General features: G+C 32.9%; 1 protein-coding gene across 2 annotated transcripts in view; it reads left to right on the plus strand.

The window, feature by feature from the left end:
• LOC114327095 (MFS-type transporter SLC18B1) overlaps positions 1-10,289 on the plus strand; it is a 258,980-nt gene extending 248,691 nt beyond the window's left edge. For both annotated transcript variants that reach the window (XM_050648179.1, XM_028275599.2), the window contains exons 9-10: positions 1,539-1,634; positions 9,805-10,289. In XM_050648179.1, coding sequence (XP_050504136.1) covers positions 1,539-1,634; positions 9,805-10,135 — 427 coding nt within the window. In that variant the 3' untranslated portion in view covers positions 10,136-10,289. The remainder of the gene's footprint in view (positions 1-1,538; positions 1,635-9,804) is intronic.
• The last annotated feature ends 3,453 nt before the right edge of the window (positions 10,290-13,742 follow it).

A 13,742-nucleotide genomic window follows, 5' to 3' on the forward strand; every position in this document is an offset into this window, starting at 1 on the left:
TTAACAGTATCTATCTCCAGAAATAAAAAAATCTCTAGCTCAAAAATTAAGTGACTTATAAGGAGAAAAATGTCAGTCCCTATTTTTTTCAGCGAAAAAGTGATCGGAAGGAAACCCCTAATCACCACCCTAATTCAAATTAGTCATTGGCCTTATATGGTCTTGTTTATTTATGTATTATTAATAGGTTCTGGAAGTTTGACCGACTTAGAATGATTAGTTTAAAAATAATGGAGTTAAAAGCAAATAACGAATTTTTGTAGTTTGGAAAAAATGGCCTTTTCTTCCGAATAGAATGATTAGCATCAGAAATACGAAAAAATGTTTAAATATGAAATTGTAGATTATTTAATTTCCAGAAAACTGGTTTGCAAACATTTTTTCTACGGCAAAAATTGAGTGAGCTATTGACAATGAAACTTGTAATAACATGCAAAAGCCACCTTTACCAACCCTTTCATCCTCTTTGCGACTGAATATTTTAAAAAGATTTAATATTAATAGTCTTATGGATCTTGTAATAACCTACAAATTTCTTTTTTAACAAACTTTCTAGGATAAAAAATAAAAAAGTTACGGTTAAAAAATCAATATATTTTTTTGAAAAAAAAAGGAGAAATCCAAAACGAAGCATAATAATGTAAGTTAGCGGTGTTTTTAGTCATTGGCCTTATTCATTCTTCTTTATTTATACATTGTTAATAGATTCTAAAAGTTTGACTAGCTTAGAATGATTAGTTTAAAAAAACTGGAGTTAAAAGCGAATAACGAATTTTTATAGTTTTGTAAAAAATGTCATTCTCTTCAGAATAGAAAGATTAGCATCAGAGATACGAAAAAATGTTTAAATATGAAATTGTAGGTGATTTAATTCCCAAGAACTTGGTTTGGTTGAACATTGATTTTTTCCATACCTATAAAGCTAACACTTTCGATAGCAAATAAATCGAAAACTATGAATTTTATCAAAAAAATGTATAGAACATTTTTTGCTTAGAATGAATGTTTTTATTAACTTTTGCGGTCAAAATATAATAAAAAATTTCCACCCACGAGATGGGGTGGCAACCACCCCCATGGTAAAAGCGCCTTTCGGTATCATATAGATTTTGATCCTTGGACTATCCACTACTTATTCTCAAATTTTCAAGCAAACCATTCCATTCTGTACAAATTGCGAGGTGAAAAGCTTCGGTTCCTGGACTAATAAACACTTCTCGAATATTCATGAAACAAACAATCTTTTTCCAGTACAATCGACGGGTTAATAATTATTTACATAATAGCTACATCAAAACATGTAAATCGAATTCTCCAGTAAAATCTAAAATTTTAAAAAGGATCTAAAATATTTACATCATAAATCAAACAGGTAATAAAAAGTTTGTTTACGTGAAATTACAACAAATTGGCCGGAGTCTTCGGCGGTCAGTCGGGGTCTAAGAGCGTCACAATACCAAATGTTTTTAATAAATACCTAACTTATGCTTTTCCCATACATATGTAAAATAATTGTATTTATGGTCTTTCTTTTTTAGATCATTGTGGCTGAATATGTTGAGTTTGTCACTTCTAGGGGTTACAGTAGGAATGGCATTAATGCCCACCTATCAGTTTATTTTGGACAGTGCTCTGTAAGTATATTTTAAATATTTCGGAAAATAAGGTATAAATCCTAACTAGCATATTTTGAAACAAAATTAAATTTGTAGATATTTTTAATTGTTATAAGAGATCATTCTGATATACTCAGTCCCTTGGTTCTTTGGACATGCTACATCATTAAATTATTTTATATGTATACTAGTATCTATTGTATGTATGATAAATTAAAGTAGTTTTTAAATATCAAATTTATGAAGAATGGCTATGTTGAAGTAGTACGTTAAAGTAGTTTATGTATGTTAAGTATGTTAAAGGGGGCAGCCCAAAAATCTTGGTCCAATGCTATTTAAATGCATTCATTTTTTTTTCGAATCCTGTGAAAACTAATAAATATTTTTGAAAAATTTAAACACAGAATGACAGATTACAGTACTACCGAGGGCCGAAAGTCCCTGAGACGTCTATAATGTTTATTTTAATAAAAAAAAAAATAAAACGGGATAATACCCGAAGGTTGGCTGTATACCATCTAGTTAAATAAAATTAACATGAAGTAAAACTCCCTAGTGTAGTTGGTATATTTAATAAAAATTCTAAAAATTTTTTAAAAATCCAAACGGATTACGTTCAAAACGTTTTCGGACTTATCAGTCCATCATCAGTGAACCTAAAAGTAAGTAATCTCACTTAGTAAAATTGAAAAGGGTGAAATTTTGAATGTTAAAAATTGAAAAGTGTGGTTACGATTACTTACTCTCTGTCCTTGCTAAATAGCCACAATGCCAAACACTGGTCAAGATGTATGTTCTAACTACATGGTGAAATCTGATCTACAATTTGGCTTACATTGGATGCCAACGGATTAGTACTAGGAACATGATGCTCTACTCCATTAAATAAGAGATTTTTTTATTATTAGGTCTACATTGAACTACGTTTAGTCTGTCAATGATTTAGAAGTATTTCAACTTCCTTCTAAATCATTGACAGACTAAACGTAGTTCAATGTAGACCTAATAATAAAAAAATCTCTTATTTAATGGAGTAGAGCATCATGTTCCTAGTACTAATCCGTTGGCATCCAATGTAAGCCAAATTGTAGATCAGATTTCACCATGTAGTTAGAACATACATCTTGACCAGTGTTTGGCATTGTGGCTATTTAGCAAGGACAGAGAGTAAGTAATCGTAACCACACTTTTCAATTTTTAACATTCAAAATTTCACCCTTTTCAATTTTACCAAGTGAGATTACTTACTTTTAGGTTCACTGATGATGGACTGATAAGTCCGAAAACGTTTTGAACGTAATCCGTTTGGATTTTTAAAAAAATTTTAGAATTTTTATTAAATATACCAACTACACTAGGGAGTTTTACTTCATGTTAATTTTATTTATTTTAATAAGTTACAGGGGTGAAAAAAAAGTTCAAATATTTCATTCAAAGAAACTTTTCGTTTATTTTAACAGACTTTCGTCCCTCGGTAATAATGTAATCTTTCATTTTGCGTTTAAAATTTTCAAAAATATTTATTAGTTTTCACAAGATTCTAAACAAAATTAATGCATTAAAAGAGCAATGGATCAATTTTTTACGCCTACCCCTTAATCAAAATAACTGTGCCGTTTCATTACAACTTCAAATATTATCTCTAAAACTAATCACTTTATCGTTACGAATGAAGAGTATATTATTTACATAAAGAGTATTGGAGAATCTAAAAAATAGGCTAAAATAGCAGTTCTGTCAGTAGCGTAGAATTTGAGAAGGGTCACCATTCACTTTGCTCTGTCGTACGCCTCTGGTTGTATCCAGAAATGATTTTTTTAACATATTTAGTAGGGTTTGCAGTACCTACACTTTTTGCCAAGTATGACACGGATAACGGATATATCAAATAGTTTTAGAACATTATTTTTTTAATTATTTATTCTTTCCCCTTAAATGGTTCCTCTTAAATAGGCAGATTTTTATGTTCCTTTCAGAGTTGTGACTGCATAGCTTCACTGAGGAGGCATGAGGATGCTGAAATAGCTATATGGAGATGGTGGTCCAACTCTGAATCGAATATAAACAAAAATCTGCATTTATCTATTTATTCTTTGTTTAAAACTTTAAGTAATATTTGTACCCGGTACTTTAAAACTAATTGATATATCCTTATAATACTTGTCAAAAAGTGTAGGTACCTACTGTACACCCTACTAAATTATGTTAAATAATCGTTTCGGAAGAAAGGAGAAAGTATGTTACTGATATTTCTGCCTCCTATATGATTCCTTTATCAAATTCGTCTAGTACTTTCCTCATTATACAGGGTGTAACAAAAATGCAGATCATAAATTAAATTACATATTCTGGGAACAAAAATAGTTCGATTGAACCTAACTTACCTTAATACAAATGTGCACATAAAAAAAGTTATAGTACTTCGAAGTAACAAAACGAAAATCGATGTTTTTCAATATATCTAAAACTATTAGAGATTTTTTATTGAAAATAGACATGCTGCATTCTTATGGTAGAAACATAAAAAAATAACTAACATAATAAAAATAAAAGTGAAATTTGTACACCCCAAAAAATTTTTATGGGGTTTTGTTCCCTTAAACCCCCCCAAACTTTTGTATACGTTCCAATTAAATTATTATTGTGGTACCATTAGTTAAACACAAGGTTTCTAAAACTTTTTTGCCTCTTGGTATTTTTTCTATAAGCCAGTCTTTATCGATCGGCTTCTTTTTTAATGTTTACATAAAAAAATTATGGGGGTTTTGTTCCTTTAAACCCCCCAAATGTTTGTGTACGTTCCAATTAAGCTATTATTGTGGTGCCATTAGTTAAACACAGTGTTTTTAAAACTATTTTGCTTTTAAGGATTTTTTCGATAAGCGACCTTTTATCGAGATGTGGCTTCTTTTTGAAGTTATACTTCTTTAGGCGCGATAGGGAGTGAATTTTTATTATTTTGCGCGCATGCGCACAGAGACAGTATGTTGTTCGTTGTCAAATATTTTAAGTTACATGTATCAATCCAAAAAAGGTGTGGAAAAATATATTAGTGTTTTTAGTAAATATATTTATTATAATTTTTGTGTCTTTGTATTTGTCTTCCTCGGGAGTAAGGTAATAAGTATTATTAAAACATTTTTATTTAATATTTCACTTCGTCTATTTGTTACAGCGGTTTGTCATAATGTCCGAGAAACCGTCAAAACAATGCCTTCGTAGGCTCATTGGTACAGCATTCGACTACGGCTCGAGAGGTCCCGGGTTCAAATGCGGACAATTGCTGTCTTTTTTTTTATTTTTGGATTTTTGGAAAGTGGCAAAATGTTAAAATCAGTTTAACATTTAATAAAATAAAAATGAACTGTTAAAAGTATTTTATTTCGCTGAAATCATATAATAGAAGTATAACTGCTTACGTGCGTACAAAGTACACACACATTCTTTATTTAATATGTTTCAAAATATACCTAAAAATGTAATTTATTAATAAATTTTCAGATTATTAACAGATTTTACTTAACCATATAATATACAAATATGTGGTGGATTCGACAAATATACAAAATATCTCGATAAACACTGGCTTATCGAAAAAGTACTTAGAGGAAAAAAAGTTTTAAAAACATTGTGTTTAACTAATGGTACCACAATAATAATTTAATTGGAACGTACACAAAATTTTGGGGGGGGGGGGCTTTAAGGGAACAAATCAATCACCCATAAATTTTTTATGGGGTGCACAAATTTCACTATAATTTTTTTTAAGATTGTCCCTCCATAAGCCGCATGTCCATTTTCAATAAAATTACGTTCCAATTAAACTATTTCCGCGGTACCATTAGTTAAACACAGTGTATTTAAAACTTTTTTGCCTCTTGTATTTTTCTATTAGGCACCTTTTATCGAGATGTGGCTTCTTTTTTAATATGGTTCAAAATATACCTAAAAATGTAAATCATATATAATTTTTCATGTTATTACCTAGTCTCCATTAACCATATACAAAATATGTGGTGGATTCGACAAATATTCAAAATATCTCGATAAACACTGGCTTATCGAAAAAGTACTTAGAGGCAAAAAAGTTTTAAAAATATTGTGTCTAATTAATGGTATCACAATAATAATTTAATTGGAACATACACAACAGTGGGGGGGGGGAGGGGGGGTTTAAAACAAAACCCCAAAAAATTTTATGGGGTGTCCAAATTTCACTATAATTTGTTTTTAAGATGCTACTGCCATAAAACTGCCACATGGCCATTTTCAATAAAAAATCTATAATAGTTTTCGATATGTTGGAAAAAATCGATATTGTAATTTTTTTTATGTGCACATTTGTATTAAGGTAAATTTAGGTTCAATCGAACTATTCTTGATCCCAGAATATGTAATTTAATTTATGACCTGCATTTCTGTTACACCCTGTATTTTCAGAATATATGTTGCATAGGTAGTAATGATGATAGAATGCAGCCGTGTACATAGATCCTTTTTTTGTTTTTAACACATTTGAATATAATCCATGTACATTAAATTTGGCTGAGTTTTTGACATACAGATTTCTTATTGCGTTAACTATGTGGTTAGGTAGTAGGTACTCCCATATTTTCCAATATACTCCAGATAAAATCCCATTTTACTGAATCGAAAGCCTTTGTCCAATCTACGAACCAGAAAAACATTGGTATATTGTGTTCCTTTGCTTTCCCTATTATCTGTCTGGTGTTTAATATCTACTAATGCATTACTTTTTCTGGCACGAAACCGCATTGCTCTTCGGCTATCTCTGGAAGTAGAAAGTTTTTTAGCCTTTCATTGATTCAGAGGCCAACAAAAAAAAATTATAAAACTTTTCTTACAAATTTATGTGAATCTTATGTATTTTTGGGCGCTAAAAAACAATCTGAAATTAGATTTTATGTATCACCCATAGTTTTCCCACAATATGACACTGGTTTCTTCTGCATTATAATAATTTGAAAGAGACAAAATATCGAAATATGTACATTAAAATGATCATCATCATCAACTAGCCTATATTTGTCCACTGCTGAAAATTTCCACCTATTTCTATCTTGAGATTCTTGCATCCAATTTGTGGTGATGCGCTTGATATCATCCGTCCATCTAGTCGGTGGTCGTCCTCTGCTTCGATATGCCTCCTGCCTTGGTCGCCATTCCAGAATATTTTTGGTCCATCTGTCATCCGTCAGTCTGGCAACATGTCCTGCCCAAGCCCATTTAGCCATGGCTATTCTTTCAACTGTCTCCGTGACTCCTGTTCTTCTTCTTATTTCTAGGTTTGGTACTTTATCTCTGATGGTAATACCAAACATTGATCTTTCCATAGCGCGTTGTGTAACTCTTATTTTATTTATTGTTCTTTTTGTCAGAGTTAGTGTTTCTGCACCATATGTAAGAACCGGCAAAACACACTGGTCAAAAACCTTTCTTTTTAAACAAACTGGAATATTAGACTTGAAAATGTTATTTAATCTACCGAAGGCAGCCCATGTGAGACCTATCCTTCTTTGTATTTCAATTGTCTGGTTATCTCGGCCTAAGCGAATCTCATGCCCTAGATATTTGTAAGCTATTACTTGGTCGATGCTATGACTCTCAATCTGAATTTTATCGCTGACTACAAGGTTGGTCATAAATTTTGTCTTTGAGGTGTTAATTTTAAGACCAATTGTTTTTGACACTTTATAGAGCGTGTGCAGCATTTTTGTAGCTTTATCAACTCTATCAGATATTAAAACGATGTCATTGGCAAATCTTAGGTGGTTCAGATCCTCCCCGTTTATATTGATTTCCATATTATCCTCTCCTTCCATTTGCTTGAACATATATTCAAGAAAAGCTGTAAACAATTTCGGGGAGATAGTATCACCCTGTCTAATTCCACGTTCTATTCTAAATTTCTTTAAATTATACATTATACATTAAAACGATACATTATTGGAATTATACCTTTTATCTAATTCTTATCTTGTAATAGTATAGGTCTGTACAACCGTTTCAGGAGCCAATGCTTTTGTATTTTTTTCTTTCTTATGTAAAACTTCTGAAGTAGCTTTTTCACCTATGCGAGGCACTCTGTTGTCCCCGATTAAGTGACCAACAGTAATCACTAATCATTTTGATGTTCCAACGTCCCTGGTCTCGTTTCTCTATCACCTTGGTATCCCAGTGGAATCGTTCGCCTTGTTCTTCACTGACATTGTGACATTACCCAGAATTTCAGGGAAAAAGTCAAGTTGGTTATGCAAAAAGTGGATTTTTAGACTCATTAGACATCCCAAATCTTAAATATTATCTAATATCTTAAAAAACTTATCTAATAAATTAGCTACTAAAGGCTCATATTTAGGGTCTTTCATATTAACTAAAAACTTGGTTACAACTTTTTGAATGTTTTTTGAATGCAATACAAGTTTCTTTTTCCTTAGTAGTCATCTTGGTTTCAAAGGTAACTATGCAATCTAAAATGTTAAATTGTGAAAGAATGGTAGGTGATACAGCATTTTGAATATGATTTTCGTACTCAGCACACTAAAGTACATAAGATAGAGCTAATCTTATCAAAAAAGTTTTTTCATCGTTGGCCTGTGAACAGGATTTTGCTTGAATGAGGAACCAGGGCAATAGTCCTGTCGCCAGGGGGGGTACAACGGCCTTCTGTATTCAGATGGACTTACCCAAGTTTTTTTTATGTATTTTGACCCGTAGAACACGAATTTTTTGGGTAACAGTTGATCCGCATGTCGATAAGATTGTTATAAACAAAGAAGTTGAGGAATTACATTACAGCGATTTCTCGCAAAACAAAACATTTTTTTGTATTTTTTGGGCCAATCTAACAAAAAAATGTTCCTACAAATTTTTTCGTAGGATGCATAGTTTTCGAGATAAACGCGGTTGAACTTTTAAAAAATCGAAAAATTGCAATTTTTGAACCCGAATAACTTTTGATTACAAAATAAAATAGCAATTCTGCTTACCGCATTTGAAAGTTCAAGTCAAATTTTATTTAAATTTGGTTTTAATTATTTGCATTGCTAAAAATGTATTATTTTATTATTAAAAAAAGCTATAAACACCTAGTGCTTGAGTGATGTTTTCAATGATTTCTCATTTAAAATCGAACGAGTAGGTATGGTAGGTACAAGTGCAAGCGAGGCTATTTCTACGTAGCATGCATTAAAACGCATGTATTAGGCACGGGAAACACTATGTGTTTATAGCTTTTTTTAACAATAAAAAATAAATTTTTAGCAATGCAAATATTCAAAACCGATATAATTTGACTTAAACTTTCAAATCCGGTAAGCAGAATTTTGCTATTTTATTTTTTAATCAAAAGTTATTTGGGTTCAAAAATTACAATTTTTCGATTTTTTGAAAGTTCAACCGCGTTTATCTCGAAAACTATGCATCCTACAAAAAAACTTGTAGGAACATTTTTTGGTTAGAATGGCCCAAAAAATACAAAAAAATGTTTTGTTTTGCGAGAAATCGCTGTTATGTAGTTCCTCAACTTCTTTGTTTATAACAACCTTATCGACATCCGGATCAACTGTTACCCAAAAAATTCGTGTTCTACGGGCCAAAATACATAAAAAAAACTTGGGCAAGTCCATCTGAATAAAGGAGGCCGTTGTACCCCCCCTGGCGACAGGACTACAATGGTTATGTAATTGCTGCATACGGTTAGTGATCATTTTTTTTATTGATACGTAAAATAATTGGTTCAGCCTCTCTGATTGCATGTTTTCCTTTTTCTAAGACTGATTAGTCTTTTGAAATTTCTTTGAATAATTATCCATGTCGGTTGACACTTCTCCATTATGGTCTTAAATGGCTTGAAGTTGTGGTTTAAGCTCTCGGCCCAATTGTTTAACTTTTTTAATATAGTCCATTATTTTCATGGCAATTTGCATGTTGGTCCAGTTCCCGACACACATTATTTGTATGGTTGTGGAAACAACCATACAGGTTATTAGTGTGTTGTAAATAAACTGTTATTTCTCCACTAATTCTAAGGTCTCCCCAGATATCCAAGATTGCTCTTTCTGAGATACTAATCCATAAAAAGCGTTACATGGAAAGAGATATATTTATTGTTCAATTATTTATACTTTTACGCTTGATATGGCTCATACTGATTTTTCTTTTTTAGTGAGAATGGATATGCGGATGATTTAGCGACACATTCAGTAATAGCAGGTTTATGGTCATCTGTATATTCCCTTGGGGAGGTTCTGGGTCCTGTTCTTGGAGGATCCCTCATGGAGCATTACGAATTTTCAAATGCCTGTGCGACGTTCGCAGCACTCAACTTCTTCGTAGGAGCGTTAACTACAGTGTTTTTAATGAACAGAAAAGAGTTGTCATTAAAAGGAAACTTACTAAGTGTTTTTATAAAACCAGAAATATACCAAAACGGTACCATCGATATTATTGTGGAGAAAGAGCAGCAAAAGATGATTGAGAATATTAAAACTAAATAGGCAACTAGTTTTTTAATTTCGATTTGTTGAGATGTAATTTACATATATACCATGTACTTGTTTATTAATTTATTAATAAACCTCGACCTTTGATTAGGATATGTTGAAAGTATTAAGCCATGTCAAATTAAATAAAAATAATTTTTAACTGTTATTCATTTTTGTCACCTGGTTTTGCATAACTAATTTACGTAAACTTGATAGAATCCAATTTCAACTGTTGAAAAATGTGTTAGGGTGATGAAAAGTACTCTAATGAAACAACACTGACTCTAGCCTCTCTAAACCCGCTCTCATTATGAAGAGAATATTTTTGACAAGCACATAGGTACTTCCAGCTATGCCTGGATACCTCGTACCAAAAAAAGTTTATTAGTAGCAAGCTGAACATTTGTTAATAGAACGGTGTTTTGTCGGACAAACTTTGCTGTGCCGGAACACTGGAAAACAAGTTTTAATTGTGGAACAGGTTACAAGTAGTTTCGAACGTCCGAACATCAGACTACGAAAACGTCCCGGGTATTTTGTGAACAGAACTTTCAATTGATTTGTTACCCTTTCATTAAATCGGACTGCTTTTTACCACCAATATAATTTCTATCGTCTGTCATTTGACATATTCTACGTGTAGGATTTATTAAACTGCCCAACATATTTGACGGACAAACATTTTTTCATATATTATATTATAAAGTTTGCTATTGAATAAACTTAAAAACAATCTGCTAGTTTTCTTAACCATAAACTTGTCAGGATGATACGTTCCACAAATAAAATCACGTTCCACAATTAAAACTTCTCCTGTTCCAGTGTTCCCATACATCAAAATTTGTCCGACTAGACAAAGTTAAGCTATTAACAAAGTGTCAGCTTGCTGTTAATCACCTCATTTTTGGTAAGCGGAATCCAGGTCTAACACAATAGGATCAAAAGTGTCGAATTTGGCGTACATACTGGAGTCAGGCAGGGATGCGTACTTTCTTCGTTTTTTTTTAATAAAGCTGTATGTTCTCTCTAAACTAGACTCCGAAACAAGAGGTATACAATGGACGGCAACCATACGCCTAAGCGATCTAGAATACGCCGACGATATCTGCCTGTTAGGACAAAGATTCCAAGATGTGGCTGGCCAATTGGAAACACTTTCCACTAAAGCCAATAAAATAAGTTTGAAAATCAATATTATTAAAACCAAATATCCATGAGAATAAATGCCAGAAACAACATGACAAGAGATGTCTTTTTGCCCTCTAAAACCTTATGAAATTGAAACAACTAACAAGACGTACGCAGATACAAGTGTATAAAATAATTATACGACCCGTTGTGATGTATGGATGCGAAACGTGGACGATAACAAAGGCAAACGAAGAAAGACTACGTGTTTGGGAAAGAAAAATTCTAAGGAAGATCTTTGGGCCAGTGCTGGATGAAGCATCAGGACAATATAGGATAAGAACTAACAAAGAACTCGAAGAACTTTACCCAAACGACAACATCATAAACGAAATAAAGTCCAGAAGATTGGGCGGACATCTCAGAAGACATTCTGACCAAATAACAGTAAGGCTGGTGTGGGAAGAAGTCCCAACTGGAAGAAGACCACGCGGACACCCTCGACTCCGGTGGCGAGATAGTATAGCAGGAGACCTGAAAGCTATCGGCGTGGAGAATTGGATAGAGGTTGCTCAAGACAGAGAACAGTGAAGGCATGTTGTCGAGTCGGCTAAAACCCACGTAGGGTTGTAACGCCACGGAGTAAGTAAGTAAGTAATTATAATAATTATACACAGAACACTTGTTATGTGTGATATATCTATTGATTCCCAAATAAGATTATTCCCAAAAACTCCATTTTTGCACTTGTTCCCAATTACATGGGCGCCTATACACATGGGCAAGGGGGCTGTGCCTCCCTAGCTGTTCGGGTGCTTTAAATTATATACGGTTATCAGTGGCGGCTCGTGATTTTTACAATAGGGGAGGCTATACCTAACTGTAAAATATCTAGACAAATTTGCACTAGCAAAAATTCCGCCAAAAAAATCTAATTTAAGGCCTCATTTTTTTGACCATTTTTATTTACATTTTATAATATCATCCTAATTCACAATTTCATAATATCATATCATTTTAAATATAGTTAGTCTAATTGTAAAAGTGTATTACCAAATTTTGTGTCGTTTATTTGTTAAAAATTATATCTCTGTAAGTAGATATGCATATCAAAATAAATACAGATTTGAAGTTTTGCAGTCCATTCAGGTTGAAGGTTCACATTTTTTAAGATACTCAACTGAATTTTTTAATTCTAAAAGCGGCCTACTGCGAATCCAAAAACACGGTAAATTACCGATATTTTGCTTTGCATTACAGATATCGGAAAAAGTTATTTGAACAACTTGTTCCAAAAATTATTCTAATCCCACATACCAAATTTCATCACAAAATTCGCACTTTTAGTTTTTTCATTATTTGTAGTCGGGATCCTAAAATCGCAGAGGAGGCTGATGGCCGATTAGCCGCCCTTGTCCAATCTCCGGGCAGCGTGTGCGTTAAGCGATAATGTAGCTCTAAGGAGACCGGGTCTCCTTAAACTATCATGCTTAAACGCTGCTGGGCTGCGCGGAGCATTAGCAAGTGAGATTTTCTGGCCAGCAGCCTTCTCTGCGATTTTAGGATCCTGACTACAAATAATGAAAAAACTATAAGTGCGAATTTTGTAATGAAATTTGATATGTGGGATTAGAATATTATTTGGAATAACTTGTTCAAATAACTTTTTCCGATATCTCTAACGCGAAGCAAAATAGCAAAGTAAACAAAACAGTATAGCACGTGTAAACAATTTATGGGGAGGCTAAGCCTCCCTTGTCTCCTCTGACCAGCCACCACTGACAATTATCCAAAGTACCTATACAAAATGTAATGTGCAACATCTTCACGTCTGCCTCCCCTAAAAATTTTTATATGGGCGCCCGTGCCCAATTATCGCTATTTTTTTTAAAATAAACATTAAATTTTTAAATTATTGCTAGTCGAATATTATGTAAAATTGAAACACAAAACTTTTATATTGCTTGTTTAATAAAAATTTAAGCACAAGGTTTGCAACCGGTGAATATATTGATTATTTATACAAGATATATCCGAAAGTGATTCCAGTAGGGCAGTCAATGAGGGTATTTGGCTCCGAATTCCATCCTACTAAATAGATTTACTTGATATTTTCACAGTAAGTAGGGTATAACTCAAGGAACAAATTCTACCCTATGCCGATGTGCGCTTTTATCTTGGGGGTGGTTCCCACCGCTTCTCGAGGGTGAAAATTTTTTGGTTAAAATAGCCACGGAAGAGGCTAGAGAACCTTTTTTTTTTTCTCTGATTCTGGCTTTGGTTTAGAACTAGAACCTTTAGCCACGTAATTGTATAACTTATCACTAAGTCAGGGGAGTAATGTGTAGTGTGTGTGTTGAGTAAGTGTCTTGTTACTTTGCAAAGTCAACGTCATTGTCTTTGCAAAGAGACGCTAATTGTTTCCGAACGTCTGCGGTCCCTCCACAAGGACAGAAACTATTTTTCATTTATTAGTTTATAATACATGAAA

This window comes from Diabrotica virgifera, chromosome 4, assembly GCF_917563875.1.
Source record: "Diabrotica virgifera virgifera chromosome 4, PGI_DIABVI_V3a".
NCBI lineage: Eukaryota > Metazoa > Arthropoda > Insecta > Coleoptera > Chrysomelidae > Diabrotica > Diabrotica virgifera.